The sequence below is a fragment of the Monodelphis domestica genome, chromosome 1, assembly GCF_027887165.1.
Source record: "Monodelphis domestica isolate mMonDom1 chromosome 1, mMonDom1.pri, whole genome shotgun sequence".
NCBI classification, from domain to species: domain Eukaryota; kingdom Metazoa; phylum Chordata; class Mammalia; order Didelphimorphia; family Didelphidae; genus Monodelphis; species Monodelphis domestica.
The window spans coordinates 90,182,829-90,207,253 of record NC_077227.1 but is presented as its reverse complement, the minus strand read 5'-3'; the positions used below and the strand labels follow the sequence as shown (position 1 = coordinate 90,207,253).

At 37.2% G+C, this 24,425-nt stretch overlaps 1 protein-coding gene across 6 annotated transcripts in view; it reads left to right on the top strand.

The window, feature by feature from the left end:
- BTBD16 (BTB domain containing 16) overlaps nt 1–24,425 on the top strand; it is a 130,622-nt gene that overhangs the window by 48,275 nt on the left and 57,922 nt on the right. For 5 of the 6 annotated variants that reach the window (XM_056803154.1, XM_016432686.2, XM_016432680.2 and 2 more), the window contains 3 exons: nt 12,094–12,163; nt 14,679–14,809; nt 22,512–22,631. In XM_056803154.1, the coding sequence (XP_056659132.1) occupies nt 12,094–12,163; nt 14,679–14,809; nt 22,512–22,631 (321 nt within the window). The remainder of the gene's footprint in view (nt 1–12,093; nt 12,164–14,678; nt 14,810–22,511; nt 22,632–24,425) is intronic. The other variant, XM_016432682.2, reaches the window with a different exon arrangement.

The following is a 24,425-nucleotide window of genomic DNA, read 5'->3' as shown; positions in this document are numbered from 1 at the left end:
TGATTGTAGGGAGATGGCATTCAAATAAGTTTTTATCTAAATGCTATTTGAAATGTGGCCAGAGTGTTTTCAGACAGGAAGGCAGAGATGTTATTTATAGTTTGTGTGGAAAGGCTTTGGTTGTAATGGAAAGAACCTAGTATGGAACTCATGAGAACTATGATCTGTGCTAAATTATGCCATTGATTGATTATGTGAATCTGAATTCTTTAAACCATTAAAAAAAATCTATATCCAAGGCTAACCTTTTCTACCCAACCTGTTTCAAAGGATTATTGAGAATAAAATGGGATTGTGTAAAATCAATTTGTAAAGTGGTAAGTCTTATAAAAATTGGTTCTTGCATATCCACAAATCTAGCCCCACTGCCACTCTTCATACACTAATTTAAAAGTAGTTGGTGTTTGCAGATAGTTTGGCAAATGGGTAATTCATAAGTGTGAATACATATGCATATGCATATAATATATAACATGCATGCATGTATGTGTAAAATATGCATGTATGTCCATGTTTATATATACATGTATATTACATATGAAACACCCAAAGTTGCTATAAAAAGTACTTCATCTCCTCCTAGGACTGCCTCTTTTTCCTCTCTAGTTCTGCCATTTTATCAGATACTTAAGTAATAAGTATTTCAATTTCATAGGGCATTCTCTTGGTGGCATTTTCATTAGTGATTGACTGATCTCTTCATCTAGATTCTAGATTTCTCAAGAGTAAGAGTCACACTCAGGAGGCAGCTAGGTGGCTCAGTGGATAGAGAGCCAAGCATAGAGACAAGAGGTCCAGGGTTCAAATGTAGCTTTAGATACTTCCTAGCTCTGTGACCCTGGACAGGCCACTTAACCCTATTTGCCTAGCCTTTATTATTCTCCTCTGGAACCAATACTTAGCATTGATTCCAAGATATTAGGTAAGGATCTTTAAAAAAAAGTTATGTTTTCCTACCCACTTCAGTACTCTGTACATTGTAGGATTTAAATAGTACCACCACTATACTCAGTAAACATAATCATTTGTCACTGAGGATGCACTTTTCATGACACCAGTACAAATGTTTGAAAAATGAATTCATTTAAACATCTAATTCTTTGGTCTATTGAGCCCATGTTAGAGACTACCCCATAACATAAATGTTAGGGGTACATTTGGGGAGCTTTTCTTTTGGCTTATAGTGCCCACCTAGAAAGTAGAAAAGGATGAAGATCTGGCACCTTTGGACTTATGATATCACTTTTAGATTAGCCCACTGTAGTAAAGGAATATTTGGGATAACTATCTGACTATTTCAGTATGGTTCTCATGGACTTGATTACATCTAAGTAGGGTTCCTAAGGTCCAAGGATTAGCCCTTAGCTTTTCAGTTTCCAATAAACCAATTTAATCAGATCAACCAAGATTGATCAGGATCTAGGGAATTGATTTCATATTAATTATACTCTTTTTAAAAAGGAAACCCTTATCTTCTGTACTGATTCCAAGGCAAAAGAGCAGTAAGGGTTAGGCAATGGGGGTCAAGTGACTTGCCCAGGGTCATACAGCTAGGAAGTGCCTGAGGCCAGATTTGAACCTAGGACCTCCTGTCTCTAGGCCTGGCTCTCAATCCACTGAGCCACCCATCTGAGCACATATTAATTATACTCTGAAGAGTCTGATTCATAAATCTTAATGCCAAACAAATTCATTTAAAATGGAAGTTAAACGTTTTAAGTGACCAAAATATTTTAATCATTTCGGTGTCTGAAATTCAAGTCACCAAGTTATCCCTATGTTACTACCTTTCCTGTTACCACCCTTCATATTCCCTTCTCACTTCTCTATATGACCTTTAAATCATACCCCCCAACTTCCTTCTCCCTTATATTACTCCCTCCATCACCCCCTTTCTTATTCCCTTTCTATTTCTGTATAGGGTAAGATAAGATTCTATGCCCCAATGCATCTGGCTGTTAAACCCTCTCTGAACCAATTCCAATGAAAATAAGGTTTAAGTATTACCCATAACCACCCTCATCTTTTCCCTCATTGTAACAGGTTTTTCCCCCCATCGTACCTCTGTATGTGTTACAATTATTCCACTTTACCTCTTTCTTTCCATTTTTCTCAGTGCAATTCTCTTTTTTACCCCTTGATTTTTTTTGCATATCATCCTAAATAGCTTACTCTGTCTATGTATATTTCTTCTAACTACATGATAAAATTTTAAGAGTTACAAATATTATTTTTCCATGTAGGAATATAAACAATTGTTTTGGTGGGTAGATGATTCTTGGTTGTAAACCCAGTTCCCTTGTCTTCCAGAATATCATATTCCAAGTCTTCTGGTCCCTCAGTATGGAAGTGGCCAGATCCTGTATAAACTTGACCAGAGCTCTATGATATTTGAATAGTTTCTGGCTGCTTACAGTATTTTCTCCTTGACATGGGAGATCTTAAGTTTGACTATAATATTTCTGGGAGTTGTCATTTGGGGATATATTGTAAAATATGCCTTGTAGATTCTTTCAATCTCTATTTTTATCTTCTTATTCAGGAATATCAAGGCAGTTTTCTTTGATAATTTCTTATAATATTTTTCCTAGGATTTTTTTCATCATGACTTTAAGGTAGTCCAGTAATTCTTACATTGTCTCCTTGGTGCTGTTTTCAAGGTCATTTGTTTTTTTTCAGTGGGCTATTTCATCTTTTCTTCTAGCGTTTCATTCTTTTGATTTTGTTTTATTGTTTCTTGATGTTTCATGAAGTCATTGGCTTCTATTTGTCCAATTCTAATTTTCAAAGACTGATTTGCTTCCATAACCTTTTGATCCTCCTTTTCCATTTGATCCATTCTACTTTTCATGGAATTATTTTTTTCCATTGGATTTTTGTGCCTCTTTTTCCACTTGACCAATTTTGCTTTTTAAGCTGTTACTTTCTTTTTGCATTAATTTATTTTCCCCATTTCTCTTCCACCTCTCTTATTTGACTTTTGAATTCCTTTTTGAGCTATTTCAGTGCCTGGGACCAATTTCCATTTTTATTTGGAGTTTTACATGTAGTTGCTTTCTTTTCACTGTTCCCTACTGAAGGAGATCCTTGCTTTTCTTTGTCTCCATAAAATTTTTCCATGACTAGATTTTCTTTTACTGTTTACTCATTTGCCCCCAGCCTCCTTCCTTTTTTTTGCCTGTAGACTGAAAATTCTGAAAACTGCAAATTCTGTCTCCTCTGCTAATGGCTTGCATGACTTAGAGCACTTACACTAGGGCTAGGGGCTTCACCACAGGCTTGAAAGGGCTAAGCACTAAGAACTTCAGGTCTCATTGTGAGCTGGTGCCAGTGCATGGAACTTTAAGGGGTAGGTGAGGGGTGCTCTGCTGTTGGCTTAAGCAAGGGCCCAACATCCTACAGGTGGCCTATGCCCAGGTTCAGAACCTGGCATAGTAGGTGGGGGATGGTTGACCAGCAGTCCTTTCTGTGCGGTTTTGCTTCTGGTTCCCTCTTATTCCATGAAAATTGACTCTGCCTACCTTTCAAGTTATTTTTTGCAAGGGAGTCCCCTCACTTTGTTTCCTTTTTAGATCTCTGACTTTAGGTATTTCAAGAAGTTATTTTAATTTTATTTTGGGAGGATTCTCAGAGTGATTTCAGCTTTTGCTGCTACTAAGCTGCCATCTTCCAAGGTAGTCCTGTAAGATGAGTTAGCAATCAAAATACTGATTGTTGAATCATATAACAAAAGCGAAGAAAGTTCGATGATCTTGTGGGGATTATAACAATTTTTCTGTTTGGCATTTCACAGCCTGGCCCCTTCCTATATTTTGAATCTTCCAATACGTTACCAGCTCCCTCCCCCTTTATCATACTGGGCTTCTTGCTGTTCCTCAAAAACAATACTCCATATCCATTCTTTTACATTAATTGTCTCCCTTACTTGGAATTCTCTTGACTCTCATCTCTACAATTTCATTGCCTTGCAGTTAAGTGACTTGCTCAGGATCACATAACTAGTAAGTTTCCAAGGTTAGATTTGAATTCAGGTCTTTATGACTCCAAGCCTGGCACTCTATATACTATGCCACTTAGTTGCTCCATTTGACATTATGGCAAACATTTAATTCCAATAGGACATTCTCTTAAAATTATAATAGAATTTGTACTCTCCTATATGAAAATGAGAACAAATTTTGTTATCTTTTGTTATAGGGACTGATAGTTCCTAGTTTTGAACCAAAATTTGAAAATATATCTTAATTTGAATGTTTGTTTCCCTATAGCTTTCATATGATCTCCATATGGGCTTCTCCACACAATCACATACTTTTAAAAAAGGAGAGGACATTAGAAATCATATAATACAACTAAGCTCCAGGGAATTGAAATCATTTGCTGAAGATCTGGGCAAACTTAACTGGGATTATGAGAGTCAATTAATAGTAAGAATAATTCATGATTAGGAATAAAGGCAGATGGAGCCAAGAGGTGAGTTTGTTTTACGATTTTTGGGAAAAGCTGTTGATGTAGAGAATTAGGTGGAATATGACAGCAGAAAGCCCTAATTTATCAGACTGAAAAGAGATGATCTCCTTGGTCCTTTCCATACAATCTTAAAAGCCATAGGATCTTAGACCTGAAAGAGAACCTTAGAGGTCACCTTGCCCAATCCTCTCACCTAAAGCAAGGATTTATCTTGCTTTCTCTTGAGTATGATTCCAGTGCAACTTGGGCATCTGGTTCATTAAGTAGTTATGATAGAGGTTACCAGGTGTCATTCCTCTGACTCATCCAGCAATGTGGGAATTTGCACTTCAGTTTCTTGGCTAGATAAATTGCTGGGTGACATTTAAACACGTGCCTTGAGAAGAATGTTTTTAAGACTGTTTAGGCTTATTTATTCTGAGTCAGAATGTCAGGGCTAGAAAAAGATTAGAGGTCATCCTAGAAGTCTTCTTTTGGCTATCCCTGATCAGTGGGAGTCTACCCAATTGTGAAAGATCTCCCAGGATAGTACAATCAAGAAAGCAAATCTAGGTAGACCATTATACATAACAATAACATTTCACATTTATTTAGCATCTTAAAATTATAAAATATTATATATATATATTATTTAAGTCAATACAACAACCTTATAGAATGCATGCTATAGATATTTTTGAATTACATTTGTGGGGGGCAGAGAGGCTCAGTGGAGATAGCCCCTTGAAAGACAGGCCTACAGATAGGATTCAAATCTGGCCTCAGACACTTCCCAGCTGTGTGATCCTGGGCAAGTCACTTAACCTCCATTGTCTAGAGCCTTACCACTCTTCTGCCTTGGAACCAATACACAGTATTGATTCTAAGACAGAAAGTAAGAGTTTAAAACAAATTATATTTAAGGAAATTGAAACTCACTGTGGTCGTGACTTACCCGAGGTCATGAAATTCCTAACTAATAGGGATAATACTGTAGCCCAGATCTCCTGAACCCTAAGGAGATGTTCCTTCCACTATAACATAGTGAAATTCATGCCTCCTCTACTTTTGACTATTTGTAAGACCAGCAGTCCAAAGAACTTTGTTTCATTGGAAGAAGGTAGAAAACTAGTAAAAAAAAAAATAAATTAGAAACTAGGAGAACCATGGCTGGAAGGGACCTTTGAGATGATCAGATCCAACTCCATATATTTTACAAATGAAAAAATTAAGATCCGGAGAGGTTAAATGATTTGCCAGGATCACATAGATTTAAGCAAGAGGCATGGCCAGGATTTGAACTCAGATCATCTTCCTGGGTTCAAATCTGGCCCGAGACATTTAGTTGTTGTGTGACCCTGGGCAAGTCACTTAACTGTGTTGGCTTCAATTTCCTCATCTGTAAAATGAGATGGAGAAGGAAATGGCAAACCACTGTAGTATCTTTGCCAGGAAAACCCCAAATGGGGTCATTAAGAGTCAGGCATGATAAACAATTTACAAATGCAATCAAATTCTCAGCTTGTAATATGAAGATGAAAATCAAAACCAGTTGAGAACAATAGATAAAGATATGAAGGGGATACAACATGTAATAGTGGTAGCTACAATTTAACCTGTTCAAATAAATCATTGAGGGTAAAAATGTACAATGAAATGAAAATAGAGTGACATGGAGTGTCACAATTTGCAACAGAGATACTTTATGGATATAGAACAACTGTTACAATGAGGCAAAAAAACCCCAGGAAACCCTACCTTACCTTTCAAACTTTTGACCTCCTCCCCAAATGGAAAGTCAAGGGCAACACTGGTTTAGAATATAAGTTCTTTTGCAAATCTTTATAGAGAAGAATAGTGAAAGATTATGAGTAGTATTGTCTCACAAAACAGTGAAAAGCAATAGGAGGTAAGCCAGTTTTGTAGTTGGCTTAGTGTGGAGGCACTTAACGCAGAGTTTCTGAAGAACATTTAAAAATTAAACTTGGAGGAGATAAATAGGTGAAACTTCAAGCAGATGTTTCTACATTTCTATAACAGATGTTTTCTTTACCAATGACAGTATAACCATCATATTTGGATTTCATGACAAAGAGAAAAGCAACTGAGCTTAACCATGTAATAGAGAGAAATTCATACCAGAGGCAACCCACTTTTGAGAACATTGAGGCATAGATTCTGAAGATACTGAAAAGAAAGAAAATTACAAAACTATTGGGGGTTGGGGGAATCTGATCATTTACAGATTGTATATGCCTACTTTTTATATGTATAAAATTTATTTGATTGATCTATAGAAAAAATTGAGGGTATCCTTGATAAAAATACAAGAAGGAAAGAGGAATATTTTCTCAAATGCTATTGTATAGCAGACCACATTTTCACATTTATATGAATTTCTAAAAGCTACAGATCCTACTGTTCATAGTATTTCATCTGTAAGTGAAATGTATTTATAGAGGCTTTCCTCCCAGAACATGTATATTGTAAAATCATACAAGATTTCTTCTAAGGCTTCACATCAGAGAAATCATTGCTCAACAATTCTCTGACTGTTGATAAGTAAATGTGGCATAGTTTAATTCCACTGCTCCTTCATATTCTAGATCTTTCAAAAAACTGGTTCTTAGTATCTTCTCCTAACAAAATTATTATATAAATTTTGCATATGCAACCACATACACATATAAATATATGTATGTATATGTTCATATAGATAGATATTTTCTGTTGTTCTCAGTTGTGTCCATCAGTAATGAGTTGTTGGTCAGATGACCACATTTGGGAATGGCTAGTAAGTAACAGAGTTCAACCAGGAAAAGTCTTCCTAATCCCAAGCCTATATTCTATCCAAGTGATGGCAAACCTTTTAGAGATGGAGTGCCGGGTCTGACCCCCCCCATCCCACCCCCCAGATCACTTGCCATGTCACCTCTCTCAGAGACCACGTACAATGCTCCTTCCCCCACCAAGTGCCAGATGTACCCTGTCCCCTGCCTTTATCCCACACAGGGGAGGGAGAAAGCACTCCCATGGGGCTGTTGGGCAGATGACTGGGTGAAATGAGATATGTCCTCAATTAGTGTGGAGAGTGCGGCCCAAAACTCTGCTCCCCTCCAGCTCTGCTGCCTGTGAGCCACTCACCTTACCCCCATGTTCTCCCATTGGGCTGCTGGACAGAGGGGGAGGGGAGGATGTGAAAAAATGTCATCAGGCACAGTGGAGATGGGGAGGGGAGCAGCTCCAACTAAGTCCCTCTGCCTATATAGTAATGAACTTGGTTGGGAGGGAGGGCAGTCACCACAGAGTATTCCATGTGCCATCTTTGGCACTTGTGCCATAAGTTTGCCAACACTATTCTGTCCACTGCTACACCATATAAGTATACAAACACATATATATGTATGTATATATATATTACATTCATATTATATGTATACACATTCAATAGACTATATATTCCTTGAGGACAGAGACTGTTTCATTTTTGTCTGTATTCTCAGTGCCTGGAACAATATAGGTGCTTGAAAAAGGTTTATTATTTGATCTAACATCCTTCTGATTTTTAATATGAGGCAGAAAGCAAGGAAGATGAATATTCACATAAGCTGTTCAGCTCTTGAAGGAGGATGTCTAGTATAGAGTCCAAATAAAAGAAGGATTCTTAATAGGTAATTACATTCTCCCAATTCTGTTTGTGGATACCATTGGACTGGTTGTATCATATCTTGAAATATTACAGAAACTAGTATGAGAAATATATAATCTTTCAAAGGAGTTTCATGTAATAGTCCCAGGAGGAAAACAACTTTTCCAAACTATTGTCAACATGGAAAACTAGAGATCCCCAGTTTATTTAGTTTGAGGGTAGAAACCCCAGGTTTTGACCTTGTCACAGGAGAGGTTTCCCCCTGAGGGAAGGTCCCTCTTCACCAGACAATAGACATCCACTTCAGGTGGGGAGGCAGACCCCATTGGAAGTCAAGTAACTCTTTTGTCTCCAGAAGCCTTTCCCAGTGTATCACACTCTCCTTCCAAGGATCGAACTCGGGACCTTCAGCTTGCTAGACTGCCACACTACCTACTGCTCCAAAGCTGAAGTGGATGTCTATTGTCTGGTGAAGTGGGACCTTCCCTCAGGGGGAAACTTCTCCTGTGACAAGGTCAAAACCTGGGGTTTCTACCCTCAAACTAAATAAACTGGGGATCTCTAGATTTCCATGTTGATACAATGTATCATATGAAGCTGAGTAAACAGTGCAAAAAGTAGATCAGTATATATGTATATATATATATATTTTTTTTTTAAACCCTTACCTTCCATCTTGGAGTCAATACTGTGTATTGGCTCCAAGGCAGAAGAGTGGTAAGGGCTAGGCAATGGGGGTTAAGTGACTTGCCCAGGGTCACATGGCTGGGAAATGTCTGAGGCCAGATTTGAACCTAGGACCTCCCATCTCTAGGCCTGGCTCTCAATCCACTGAGCTACCCAGCTGCCCCCTCAGTATATATATATTTTGAATAGATACTGTTGATGAGTAGTGGGCCCAGAATAGAGTAGGAGGAAGTGAGGAGATTGGCTTGCATTTGGGAAATTGCACAACATTGCTAACAGTCCCAAACCACGTCCTGAAACAAAAACCCGCCTTTTAACATCAATATTCTATCTGTGATGCTATGTGGTTATGAATTATGGAACAATTTCTAAAGAATCAAAATTTGGAGTGACCTAAGTGGCAATGGAGAGACTTAAACTGGGTATAATAAATTATAGCATATTACCAATGAAGATTTGTGTGCAAGAGGTAACAAAAATATAATCCAAGTGGTGTGTATTTGGTTTTCCAAGCAAACTAATCCAGGTGGACTAGACATGTACTAAGTGTAAAGACCAATTTACAACCAGTCTAATCCCTCCATTGGTTCTCTTTTAATGTTAAAAGATCCAAAGGAAAGTGTCTAACCTACTGGCCAGACTCCCTACGGAGTATTTTTGGAAGAACACAGGTGAAAGTCAAACAAGATGAGCAGTTGTAATTGGATCACAAGCTTCACCAACTTCATCATTCACATGAGCTTTCCCACTGATGTTAACATGTATACAAATATTGAGGATATTCAGTTTGAAGATAACAAATTCCTGATGTTATACTTTTTGTTTAAAGCATGACTTCATCATACTTATCATAAATTGATTTCTTTTAACAACAGAATTACTTTTTTTGATGTCTGACTTCTTATAAGCTCAGAAAATTGGAATAGACTTGGGGAGAGGCCATGAATCCAAGAGAGCTGCTGTTACAACAAGGCTACTAACACCATTCTGCTTTGTAGAAGGCTCCCAGAAAATACAATACCTCTGATGGTTTGTTTCTGCTCTTTTGCTTCTATTTTGTCATCCTTTATTGAACTAGCAAACCATGTTTAGGTCAAGCATGGTTACGATAAGAAAATTCTATGAGTGTGGTGATTCTACCTTTTTTGTGAAAGTATAGGATGATGGGTTTTTTAATGCCAGAACACCTAGGATGAGTTTCTTTTACTTTACTTAAAATTGGCATTCAAAAATAAAGCTCTTAATCATTGGTCATTGTTTTTAGCATGAGGCTACCATGTGATGTGGTGTCCAGAGTAGTAAATTTATCATTAGAAGTCTTGAATGGATTTTGCTAGTTTTGCTACATGACACATGAACCTAGGCAAGTCCTTTAACTTTCTTAATCCTGAGTTTCACCAAATACAAGCAGGTATACCATTGTTCGTGTTGTCTATTTTATAGAGTTGTCAGGAGAGCCAAATATAAGACGACATATAAAGGGATATATTTATCTTTCATCTCTTTATAAAGAGTTAAATTAATGCCTCATGTATAAATATTCTTATTTTGCATCATCTCCTAGTGTCTATATGACTAATTCATAATTCAATTTACATAAAACTTAGAAATTCACAAAGTTCTTTCTTTTAAACTGCTATCATAGTGGTATGATATAGGTAGAAGGAGCACTGTACTAAGAGAGAATATGGATTGGAATCTTGACTGTATTTGGGAGCTTGAGTAGATTGGTTTACCTTTCTGAGCCTTAGAGATTGGTTTACCTTTCTGAGCCTTAGTTTACCCTCCTGCAAAATGAATGAACATACTATTGAAGGAACTGAATCAGATTGATCTTGATATAATTGTTGTAAATGAAGCCAGAGATCAGAAGGACATTGAGGCTAAATGGAAGGATGACTCACTTGCTCTCCCAGTTGCTCAAATCAAAGGATTGGAAGAGTTTGATTTTACTGTGTGTCTAGAAGTAAGAAGAAATTAGATTTAAAGTTATAGATCACCAAAATGGGAGTCTAGAGGTGTGTGGTGGTCGGGAATATGCTCCATATATTAACGATGAAGAATTACTCAGAAGAAGTGGAATAAAGGATGCCACCAATGAGATCTTTGATGGGAAAAATGGCCTGGTCATGTAGCATGAACAAAGGATAATGAGTGGATAATGTGTCCCTCTAGTTTCCACAAAATGTAAAGAGATGTTGAGGAAGGAATTAAGCACATTGGGTGGATGGCCTGGGGATGATGTGTGAACAGATGTGGACAAAATGACAGCATGAAAAGGCATGGATGGGTTGTGTACCACTGAAGAGCATACCTATATTGATAAGATCCCAAATGCATTAGGGCAGCACAGAATGTTCCTTCTGTGAGGTAGGTATTACAAGTATTATGATCTGTTCATAATGATAATGAAGAAACAAGCTTGAGACCAGTGACCTATTCTTGGTTACATGACTTCTATGTCTTGAGTTCAGGTCCTCTGACTCCTAAGAAGGTCTGTGCCTTTCGAGGATAGAGTACTGTCTTTCTGACAGTAATTACAAAGCTTGGCATTTATTTAGCAAGAATCCTTCAAAGAACTCGTTATTTTCATATCTGTTATCATCCCTTTGGGAGTATTATTATCCTCTCTCTCAAGACAGAAATAAAATGAGAGAGATGTAAGATGACTTACCCAGGATGCCATGCTCATACATCTTCTATATTTTGAGAGGGTCCAGACTTGCAATTTCACTGGTGTAGAGAATTTCCAGTGAGAAATACATAGGATCTATATAGTGCTTTAAGGTTTGCAAAGCTCTTTTACATGTATTATCTCATTTTATCCCCACAACAATGCTTGTTATTGGTAGAGTGTTATAATTCCCCCTCACTCCCCAGATGAGGAAACTGAGGCAGACAAAGGTTAAGTGACTTGCTCAGAGTTGCACAGCTCGTAAGTAACTGAGACCATATTTGAACTGTAGCTTTCTTGACTTGCAGCTCCAGAATTCTACCCTCTGTACTACCACTTGCCTAGAATATTAACTCCATCAACCAATACATCTCTGCAATTTTTCTATATATTATAGACTATCTGCAATATTTCTATATCTTAGAAAGTTTTCAGGGACACTAAGGTTGTTACTTGCTCAGAGTCCCATAGTTGGTATGTTTCATAGGTAATATTTGAACCCAGTTCATCCTGCCTCCAATGGTGCCTCTATCCACAACACTATGCTGTATCGACTTAAATTTTTTTTAAATCAATGGCATTCAAATTCTAGGACACTTTATAATAGACAACACTCTTGATTCTTTCTTTCTAGGTGTGTATCCATGATGAAGGATGGAATTTCACCTTCCACCATTCATACTTTTTACATGGCTGCCTGCAAGGTAATTCATGCTGGAAACCTACCACATGGGGGACTTAGCTGTTCTTACATCTGGCATTAGCTCTTTTCAATACTTAAAATGACAATGTGTGTGTTTTTATTTAGCATCTGATACATGCATGAATCAGGTATTTATAAACCTATAGAATACATCTATTCAAAAGTTAGAACTAGTTCAATTTATTCTCCTTTTTTTAACCCTTACCTTCCATTTTTGAATCAATATTGTGTATTGATTCCAAGACAGAAGAACAGTAAGGGCTAGATAATGGGGGTTAAGTGACTTGCCCAGGGTCACCCAGCTAGGAAGTGTCTGAGGCTAGATTTGAACCCAGGATCTCAGATCTTTAAGCTTGGCTCTCAATCCACTAAGCCACCTAGCTGTCCCCATTTCAATTCATTTTTGAACCAAAATTCACTCAATAATCCAGACTGGACAAATCACATAGAACTCTAGACACATACTCACTAAGATAGAGTGTGACAAGATTCTTACTTCCCTCATTTTACTTTTATCCTTATTAATTTTCATCTTAGATTCAGTCCATCATATCCTAAGCTGTCAGTATTTTATGTATTATTTTGGAGCTCAAAGAATATTACAATGGAAGGGATATTAGAGGGATCATCTAGTTAAATCTCCTATTTACATTTGAGAACTGAGTCCCAGAAGAAGTTGCAACTTCCCCAACGACCCACAGTGGCAGCAAACTCAGATCTCCAGATTCCTAGATTCCAAGGTTATTTTCAAATAGGAAAAATTTGTCTACAAAATCTCTTCTTACAGAATCATCACTTTCCCCCTTAGAACCCTTCTTCCCCCAAGGATTTTCAAACTGTCCCAAGATATACTCCCAAATTCTTCATTCTCTAAAAATTTAAAATTCATTCTTTCTTTAAAAATTGTTCTGCTCTCTGTCCCATACCCTCATAGTCTTGTTCTCAGAGGCCAGTAAATCTGACAAATAAATATGATCACAAGTACATTGGAGCCTACTCACACAAAGCACATGAGAGCTGACTGTAAAATGTTCACTATATGGACATTAGTTTTCAGAGATCCCATTGTTAAACATTTACTAGCACACCCCTGTTAAGAAACTAATGACTGGAAAAATCACTTAAGTCAGAAGACCTGGGTTTAAATCTCAGCTCTCCCATTTACTAGCTGATTAAGTTAGTTTACATTCATGGCCTTTCATTTTCTCACCTATAAAATACAGGTAATAGTACTTGTGTGGTTGTGAGATTCAAGTGGAAGAATATTTGTAAAAGACTGAAACAAAAACTGCCATAAAAATGTCAGCTGTCATTCCATCCCTACTGCAGGATATATGCCACCTTAACCAAAATGACAGTGATTCTGACTGGGCAGACTATCAGTCTGACAGAATGTTTGAGAGCAAAAGGGATAACAGGGGAGATATTTTTGGTGGATCTTTCAAATTGCACAAGTCCAGAGATGTGCTGGAGCCAGCTCATACTGACTGGCTCAGGAGAATTATTTGTTAAATTTTCAAGCATGCACATTTATACTCCGCAAATCGGCAAATCCTACAGATCAGGGCTTGATATGTTATTTTGCTGACTTTAAAAAGTGATGGAGAAAAATGTAAAAAATACAAATTAAACTTAAAAGTGTGGCAAATATGTAGTTTTTTAGAGCGTCATTTGTTAGTTACCAATATATCCCTGAATCCATGCCTTCTCAAAAGGACTGACATTTCTCCCAATTGTGAAAGTCTTCAACTCAACATCTAGAACAATGCTGATTACTTAAAATGACTCATCTAGAACATTATGGATGCCCCCTACTTAGTGTGATGAAAGAAATAGGTATCAGGAATTACATGTAATCCCAGTTTATGAATAAATGCTGATGTACAAAGTCATTTGATGAACTTTCCTGAATGAGAGAGAGAGAGAGAGAGAGAGAGAGAGAGAGAGAGAGAGAGAGAGAGAGAGAGAGAGAGAGAATTAAGTATCCCAAACTGGAGACCTATTTCCTTTTGGAACAGTAAAATATATCGGAATTAGGGGTCAGAGGACCTGGATTTGAATTCAGACTTTGTTGTTTCCTATCTGGGTGATCTCCTGGACCTCAGTTTGCTCCATTGTAAAAATGAGGGATTTTGAGTGAAATCCCTTTGAAACCTTGTGAGATAACAAAAAACCATTCTGTCTTCCTCCTATGCTTCCTGTCATGTACAAAAGAATTACCTCAAATATTTAATTTCCTTTTATTTTTCTATCAGTTTAATCTTCTTTTTGCAATGTCCTTCTTTGCTTTCCTACATATATTTGTTACAAGTGCTTGACTTTCCTTTATTTCCATGAGGGGAGGAAGAGAAAATTAAGTGCTTGTTAATTGGGGAGAAAAACAATAAAAACAAATATCCCCCTTTGTTGTTGAACTAGGCTAGTTTTTAATGGCTTAGTCATGCTAGGCCTCGCCACTAGGTGGTGCCCAGAGCTCATCAGTGACTTGACAAATCTCTTTTCCCCATCTCCATCAGTACAAGGAAGAATCACTTATTTCGGCCTGTGAGAAGTGGCTAGAAATGAACTTGGTTCCTCTGATTGGGAAGCAGATTCACCTCCGGACAATACCTCAAGAACTACTCCAGAAAGTACTGCGGTCAGACAGGTCAGTGGGTAGCCCATCAATGGCTCTCTTTTGAGGACTGAAGACTTGGGAGGGATCTAGAAATACAGTACTGGGTAGTGGATAGCTAAAAGAGGGGAAAAGAAAGTTTTATTTAGGGACTGCTAGGACTAGCATTCTTACTCTTATTCCCTAAAAGTATTAGTATTCTCTAGGGCACAAAATGAAATGGGAGGTATCTAGGTAGGTCTTATGGTCTTCTTTCCAGTCTCATAAAGGGAATGCTCTCCTTTTAAGCCCCAGATTATATTTCCCTCTGTGCAAATAAGGGGAGAGAGGATGAAACAGATCATAGCAATGGGCATGATCATAGATCCCAAGCTAGAAGGGATCTCAGAGGTTACCTAGTCTTGCACTTTCATTTTCTAGATGAAGAAACTGAGGAACAGAGGGTAAGTGGATTGCCCAAAGTCATACATCCTCAAGGTTCATCCTTCTTTTCCTTATTAGAAATGTCCACCCCTGATTAGGTCATATAGAGATAGTTGGGAGAATGTTCCCCTTTCCCCATTTTCTCCCTACTTTTCCTCCCATTTCAATCAGTACAAGGAAAATCTTCCTCCTGGATCTTAACACTCCAAATTCCCAAGAGCGCCTTTTCTGGGCAGATGAATTTCAAAAGTGATAATTGAATTCCACCAGGGATCCCACTAAAATTTTAGGTGTCCAGTTTGAAATTAATGTTTTCCTCACATCCCCTCAAAGAAAAGCATTCAGATTTTTTTTAATCACCAGCAGAACAACTCTCGAGAGTCGTATCATTAGTCAATTCTTATTCCAGAATGGCAGATTCTTGGGGACAGGGCAGTTGGTTGTCAAGCTTATCTTTAATGGAGAATGAACTTGGCAGAGCATACTTCCTTCCCTCTCTACTATACAATGCTTTGTTATCAAATAAGGCCTCACTAATTCAGGACCCAAGACCTGATGCTGGCAGATCTGTCTTTGTTCAATGCATCATCCTTTTTCTGGGTACAGCAAAGAAAATGTTTTGAAATGGTTGGATTAAAGATAAACACGTCTTCTCTTGCACTTTCAAAACATTCCCACTCTCTTGGAAAGAGTGTGCTGTTGTACTCTGGTAGTATTTGACCAAGGGCGGAAGGGTGTTAAGGGGAAATGGGGAAACATTTGACTATGAGCCAGAAAACTGGAGGTGGGATGAGGACTTAATTTCAAAATTACTACAGGGATGGAAAAGAGGCCAAGAAACTGAAGCGTCTAGCGTCTTATTTCCAAAACTAGGGTAGTTGTGACTGACTTGTATAAACTGGCTCTTTTCCCCTTTTGTCCAATCCAAAGTTTTGTCTGTACAGTGAGTACCAAAATTACTATAAACTTACTTCAGTGTTGTATAAATAGCACCCATCCCTGGATGAGTTAGGATTTGGATGGCCAACCCTGTTGGAAGGATGAAGCCCAATGACCAAAGCTTATAACTGACCAGGTTATGCCTTGTCCAGACAATCGCCAAAAACCCCATTTATGAAATACTGAAATTTGAAGAGGTACCAGACAGCACAGGAGACAAACGTTCTTAAACAGCTCTCATAAGGATAGGTGTGATTGGCTCACCTTGTTAAAAAAATTAAAAGTGGAATCTCCCTAGTAATGATCTAGCTTTTAGTTTCCCAGGCTTCCTTTAAATCTTACTTTCTACTGGAGACCTTTCCCAGCCCATCCACCTGCTGGAGCCTTCTCCTCTCCTATGTATGTATCTTGAGTGTACCTGTTTATTTAGATGTTGCCTGTCTTCATTAGAGTGTAAGACCTTTGAGGCCAGGGACTTTGCCTTTTCTTTATATCCCTAGAGCTTAGCACAGTGCCTGACACATAGAAGGTACTTAATAAATGCTTGCCTTAACTTGGTTGGTTGGTACAGATTATCTAAGGTAAAATGGATAAATTTGGTTTAGTTCTAGGAAGACAGTTCTGTTTTATGAAGAAAAATCTCTGAGATAAAAAGGGCTTTGGATGAAGATGCCAAATGCTGCCATTAACTTCTAGTTAACTTCTAAAGGTAGATATTTGGTGCAGGGCTAGAGAGCTAGCCTTAGAACCCGAGTTCAAATCCTGCCTGAGACACATACTATGTGTTCCTGTGCAAGTTACTTACCTCTGTCTACCTCAGTCTCCTTATCTGTAAAATGAAGATAAAAATAGCACCTACTTCATAGGATGAAATGATATAATCCATGTAAAGCATTCTGCAAGCCTTATGGCACCACATAAATACTACTAATTATTATATTATTATTCCATCTGAGGGCCAATGTATACCCTTCCCCAAGAATTGCCCTTATGAAACCTTGGGGACTGCTTGGGTCTTTGGGAATTAATATTTGGAGTTGAGGGCTAGTTGGTACACAGTCTCTCAATTTTTCCATTAGATCCTAGTCTGGTTCTGTTCAACTCATGACTTTCCTCGCTCCCCCCCATTCCATGTTGCTTGGACTTCAGTTTCTTTGGGGGGGCAGGGTTCTCTCCTTCCTATAAACACCCTGAAATAAAATATGTATGGTTTTCTGGAACTTCATCTGTAGTGGTTTTTCCCATGTTTACTTGGGCATTCAGTGGGAAATTAATTTTCTTCTGAGAGGTCACCACTAGGTTAGTTTGTTATGGAAACTCCCAAGCCCTGTGTAACCCTCCTTCTTAGCTGTGTTTCACTGGAACTTATAGTCCTCGTGTAATTTCAAGAACAGAGACAACCTCCAGCCATCAACTAGTTCAATCTTCATTCTTCATGAAAAATATTTCACAGGAGAGGTAGGTGGCTCAGTGGATAGAGTACCAGACCTGTAATTGAGAAGACCTGGGTTCAAATCTGACTTCAGACACTTCCTAGCTGTGTGACCGTGGGCAAGTCACTTGACACCAGTTGTCTAGCCCTTATCACTCTTCTGCCTTGGAACCAATACTTGTATCATTTTTTATACAGAAGATTAGAGTTTAAAAAAAAAAAACCTAACCCAAACCTATTCCTACCATCCCAGAATGATATAACTTATCTTTTAAAAAATTTCCTCTGATTTTAATAAGTAATCTATATACTAGGAAAATCACTAATTATGAAAACAAAGATGGTGCTTGATAGAGAAAGCATTCATTCCATCGCTTAGATCTTGACTTCCTAAGCTCCTTTAAAGAAATTATTATAATCATTATTATTTAAAGATTGGATCTCACAACTGATTGTCTGACTTTGACCTGCTACTTTTTAAACCTGGAACAAGTCATCCTTGGTGAAATGGCAGCCCCCTCCTCCTGGGCCCTCATCATAGTAATGCTGTAGCTCAGTCTTTCATTTAAGAGTTCCACCTGCCTCAGCCTTCCAGATTACAAGAGTTATAGGCATGTGCCTCAGACCCAGATGAAGGACCTAATACTAAAAGGATCCCTCCAGATGCTTAATGATTTCTGAAACTATTCATTACCTAGCAATTAAAAAGAGGCCCACTGTAGTTGGGTGTTAGCCGATAGAGTGTAAGGGGGAAAGGTTTTTTTTTTTTTTAATGAAAAGGTTGGACTGGATTATTTAAGAATAGGGTCACCAGGAATTTAATGGAATTCCAAAGAGATTTATTTACAATTTATTTACAAAATATAGAAAGAGTGAAGTAAGAAAATCAGAGAGAGGATAAGGTAAGATACCTAGCCTATGCACTAAATATTTTGCTCTGATCCCTGGATCAACCCAGGCAGGACTTAGCAGGAGAATTTTCAGCCTTGAGCTGAAGACCTGGGGATGCAGGGAGCCTCTCTCCTGATAGGTCTCTCCTGAGGCTAGTCTCTTCAGAAATCCAGGAAAGGAGTCAGCTCTTTTACTCACCAGTCCAAAAGGAGAGAATTAAGGACATCCTCACCGAGTACAGGGTCTCAGGTCCAGTCAGCAGATTCTTCACCAGTCTCCACGACTCAAACTCAGAACTCTGAAGAATGGGAGCAGTCAGAAGTCCTAAGCACAAAGAACTAGAGAACTCTCAGAAGAAGCCCTCCAAAGATCTCTGAACAATCCCTCACAGGAAGTTGTTAACTCCCTTTTAAAGACACTTCTTTGTGTCGCTTCCTCTACTTTACTTGGACAAATTATAGTTGAAGCTTTGCTAGGACTGCCCAGGGGCAGTCAATTTGATTCTGATTCGTCACCCACTACATCACAGGTGGGTCACAGACCTCTCTCACTCAAGTGTGAATGGGGTGTTTACACTTTTGGTGATTAAATCTAAAATATGGGCAGGGGAGTTAATTTAATCTTCAACTAAAGACAAAACTCTGGTAAACTTCTGCACTTCCTGAGTAAGTAATCAGCTGATGCCTCAATCAGGGTCCTGTTTTCACTTTTGTTAAAGGATAGATGCTTATGAAGCTCTTTACACATTATCTCACTTTGTCCTCCTAATAAGCCCTACAAATATTATCATTCCCACTTTCCAAATAAACTAATCTGAAGACAGACTAAGTAATGATACAACCAGAAAGTGCTGAAGAGTTGAGCCTAGGTTTCTGCTGACTCCCACCAAGTATAGATGCCTTCTTGCTACATCATGTTACTTTTATGATAAAAACTTTCCTCTCTGCTTTTTTTAAGGGGGGGGGAGATTTAATTTGATTCTATCATAATTAAAGCCATTTGCATCCCTGAGAAAATGAAACTATTTAATTCCTTCTTGGTATTATTTAAAATTCTTATAAACTTAGGGGAAGCTGGGTGGCTCAGTGGATTGTGAGCCAGGCCTAGAGATGGGAGGTCCTAGGTTCAAATCTGGCCTCAGACACTTCCCAGCTTTGTGACCCTGGGCAAGTCACTTGACCCTCATTGCCTAGCCCTTACCACTCTTCTGCCTTGGAGCCAATACACAGTATTGACTCCAAGACGGAAGGTAAGGGTTTAAAAAAAAATTCTTATAAATTTAACTTTAAACACTAACAATGAGACATATTTGAAAGTTTGAAAACATGAATAAATATGATATCCAGAGAAATTTATTATTTACTCTCTGTGTATATCTTCTCTTCATCCTTCCCTCAAAAAGTCTGAATTTTATATATCACAAACCTTAAAGAGACACATAAGCATCTACCCTTCAAAAAAAATGAAAACAGGACGTTGATTGAGGCATCAGCTGATTGCTTACTCAGGAAGTGAAGTTTACCAGAGTTTGGTCTTTAGCTGTATAGGCTAACACCCAACAACAGTGGGCATCTTTTTCATTGCTAGGTAATGAATAGTTTCAGAAATCACTAAGCATCACTTCTTCAGCAAGTCCTCTCTGAAAAAGAATTATTGTTTTTTCTGGTACACCATTATCTCAAAGGATGCTAACCCAAATATGCACCTAAACCCACTGGATCCCAATGCAGTAACCAAAATAGAAAATCTTGCTTAAATAATTCTCCTTCACAGTATAAGGGAAACAGAATCTTAATTTATATGTTTTAGTAAGAGACATGTCAAACCTTACTTATAAACTTGCATAACTCAAACACAGACAATTTTAATTTAGACCACAATGGGAATGAATCATTTGACAGCTCCTTGATACTCTAAATCTTAAAAAAAAAAAAAATTCCTCTCTCATGGGACAGCACAGCATTAAGCTCTGTAGGAATTTTCCCTTTCTTGCCTTAACATTATTACATGGTTTTTTCTTACCAAGGTCAAATCCAAATGCACCAGCAAATGACATAAAAACCAGATACCAAGCAAAAGTCAACTCTGTGCTTGCCAAAAATAGCACGAAATGGTGGTAATATTTCCACTGTCCTTTCTGAAAACAGATTCGTGCATTCATAGGCTTTCCATCCACCATTGCCATCAAAAGTGGCAGCTGAAAGAGTCATCAACAGAGCAGTGAATATATGGGCATGCATAGAACAAGCCAGAAATAAGGAGGATACCATCAGCCATAGTTAGGAAATGCAAATTAGCTACAGTACAATTAAGTTAGATCTATGGATTGCAAAGTCACAGAAGGTTAAGGAACTAAAGTTGTAGGAAAGTGGGAGGTTTGAACATTCCTAACTTTCCAAGCTTGTGGTTATAGAAAGCATCCACAATCTCTCATGTATCATTATCCCATATAGTATACCTGTTAAAGCAAACTAGGCTAGATGGTCCATTCTTATGTTTAAAAAAAATTTTTTTTATTGTAAATATCTTTCCATGGTTACATGATTCATTTTATCTTCCTCTCCTTTTTCCTCTCCCACACCCCCTCCCCAGCCGACAAGCAATTTCACTGGGTTATACATGCATTATCACTTTATACCTATTTCTGTATTATTCATCTTTTTTAACAACAATCTCTTAAAACCAAAACCCCAAATCATATACCCATACAAACAACTGATTAATCATGCATTTTTCTTTTGTGTTCTACTACCACAGTGCTTGCTCTCAATGTGGATAGCATTCTTTCTCATAAACCCCTCAGGATTGTCCTGGATCATTGCATTGCTACTAGTAGCAAAGTCAATTACATTTGATTGTTCCACAGTGTTTCAGCCTCTGTGTACAATGTTCTTCTGGTTCTGCTCATTTTGCTCTACATCAGTTCATGGATATCTTTCCAGTTCACATGGAATTCCTCCAGTTCATCACTCCTTATAGTATTCTATCACCATCAGATACCACAATTTGTTCAGCCATTCCCCAATTGTGGAATACTCCCTCATTTCCTTTTTTGTCACCACAAAGAATGGCTATGAATATTTTTGTACAAGTCTTTTTCTATTATCTCTTTGGGGTACAAACCTAGTAGTTGTGTCACTGGATGGGCATGCATTCTTTTAAGGCCCTTTGGACATAATTTCAAATAGCCTTCTAGAATGGTTGGATCAATTCAACCTCCACCAGCAATGCATTAGTGTCCCAATTTTGTCACATCCCCTCTAGTATTTATTATTTTCCTTTACTGCCATATTGGCCAATCTGCTAGATGAATTCTCATTTTTTTATTGAAACGCCATGACTAATCCCACTTTCCTCAGGTAGGATCGAAAATCTAACCTTCTATTTTAGCAATAAAACATAGCATAACATAACAAATATAACAGCATAAATGACATGATAAACTATTATAATAATTATAGTAGTATGTTAATACTATAAAATTAATACTATATTAAATTAATGCTATCATATAATATATGAGAATGCTATGATATAATAAAAGAATATTATAACAATAACTTTAGTTGTGTTAGGCTTTTCAAATGAGGATTTTTCCACCATTTAGTTTTACTCCCCTTCCAGTTTTACTCTGTCTAGTCTGCATTTACATATATGTGAAAGGATACAAGTCTGGTGAGATGGAAAAATAATCCCCAGATATCTTCAATTCACTCAGTTCAACTTATTTCAGCAAGAATTTATTAAGTTCCTGTTACTGAATTAGAAATCTGAATGAAAGACAAAAAACCAAACATTGTCTGGCAAGGAACCCACAGGGAGAGAATGGGGAGGGGGGAAGACCAAGGGGGTGGAAGACAGAAGGAGGATGATGTACAATGTTCTCAAAAATCTCTTCTGGTTCAAAATCCTATGAGTAAGTAATGTTCTCCCTTGAAATAGTTCTCAACATTTTCTTCATTATACTATTTGTTACAGGTGTGAAAGATTAGTAAGGATCTGCTTTTCTAAATAATTTATTCCTTTCTGTCTTTTTTTTTTTTTGGTCAGGGTATTTACTTTCAGTGAGTTTGATCTTCTAAAAACAGCACTATACTGGGTATATCTCCAACTAAACCTCAAACTTCAATCAATTCCAATCTATGAAACTGTCCTGGCATTTTTTCACAGGTAACAAGCCTCAAATGTTAGTTATTATGTAAAACAACAACAATCGCAAACTTCAAATGACTTCCCATGAGATGTAATTGAGTTCTACAATAAGAGTAGAATGCAATTTCATTATGGAACATAAGATCTGAGGATGGATTTTAGCAAATTACTTACTTAAGAAACATAAATATAGCTGTTATAAAATGACCATATGGTTTTGCAAATTTGTTTTATGTTTAATAATAAGCATTATATAGTTGGAATATATATCTCAGAAAAGAAATACTATGCTGGTCTTAAAATACCTTATGTTTGAAATGTATTTTAATTAGGTTGTTGTCCTTATTTAAACTACACTAGCCAAACAAAATACTATTTGATTACTAAGCAATTAAATATGCATACATAGAAAAAACAATGATTGTGAGGTCAGAAGATCAAGGTTGAGTGCTAGTTCTTACAACAATTGATTGTGAAACTTTGAATCAATCACTTCAACATTTTCCCCCACTTATGTAAAATGTAGGAGTTGGACTGGATAATCTCTAGGGTAATGGTCCTTAAACATTTTGGTGTTGGGATCTTGTTATACTCTTAAAAATTATTAGGGGAAAGGGGACAGCTAGGTGGCTCAGTGGAATGAAATCTGGATTAGCAATGAGAGGTCCTTGATTAAAATATGACCTCAGACACTTCCTAGCTGTGTGAACCTGGGCAAGTCATTTAATTCCCATTGCCCAGCCCTTACTACTCTTCTCCCTTGGAACCAATACACAGTATTGATTCTAAGCTAGATTGGGTTAAAAAATTATTAAAGACCCCAAAGAGCTTATGCTTATGTGGCTTGTAACTATTGATATTTATTACATTAAAAATTAAAACTGATAATTTTAAAAATTTATTTAATTATTAAAATAATAAACCCATACATTAACATAAACAGCATTTTAATAAAAACCATATTTTCCAAAACAATAAAAATGTAGTGAAAAGAGAAGCATTGTTTTATATATTTAATTTTTTATTTATTTGTTTATTGCTTTGTATCTCTCTCCCTCCTTCCCTTCTCAACACTGGAGAAGGCACAACTTGACCAAAAAAAGTATGTATATATATGTATATAAGCTATGTCTTTTATGTTTCTGTTTATCAGTTCTTTCTTTGAATGTGGATATTCCCAAGTTGTTCTTTAAACATTAATTCTATAGCTGTATATGTAATGTATTCTTTGTTCTACTCATTTTGCTTTCCATAATTTTATGTATTTCCCTTTTTAAAAATTAACCTGCTCATCATTTTTATGACCCAGTAGTATTCCATCACTGTTATATACCACAAATTGTTCAGCCATTCCTCAATTGATGGACATCCCCTCAGTTTCCAGTTCTTTGCCTACGCAAAGAAAGCTGGCCAAATTATTTTAGAACATGTAGGTTCTTTTTCTTTTCCCCTGATTTCCTTGGGAAATAGACCCAACAGTGGTATTGCTGAGTCTAAGAATACATGCAATTTATAACTTTTTGAGCATGATTCCAGATTACTATGTTACATATTTTGCAAGTTTCTTTAATGCATAGCTTAATAGAAGAAAACTGAGTTCTCATATCTGCTTCTTCATCCCTATATGTTGTTTTGATTGAGGTATATAAAGAAAATTGGGTCTCATGTAGTTATATCATTGGAAAAGAGAAGAGTATTTCAGTAGACAGATAACATTTTAGTGTTATTTTGAAAATAGTTTTGACTTTGATGCCTAGAAAGGATTTTGAGGGTCTACAGACCACACTTTGAGAATTGCTGTTCTAGGAGATC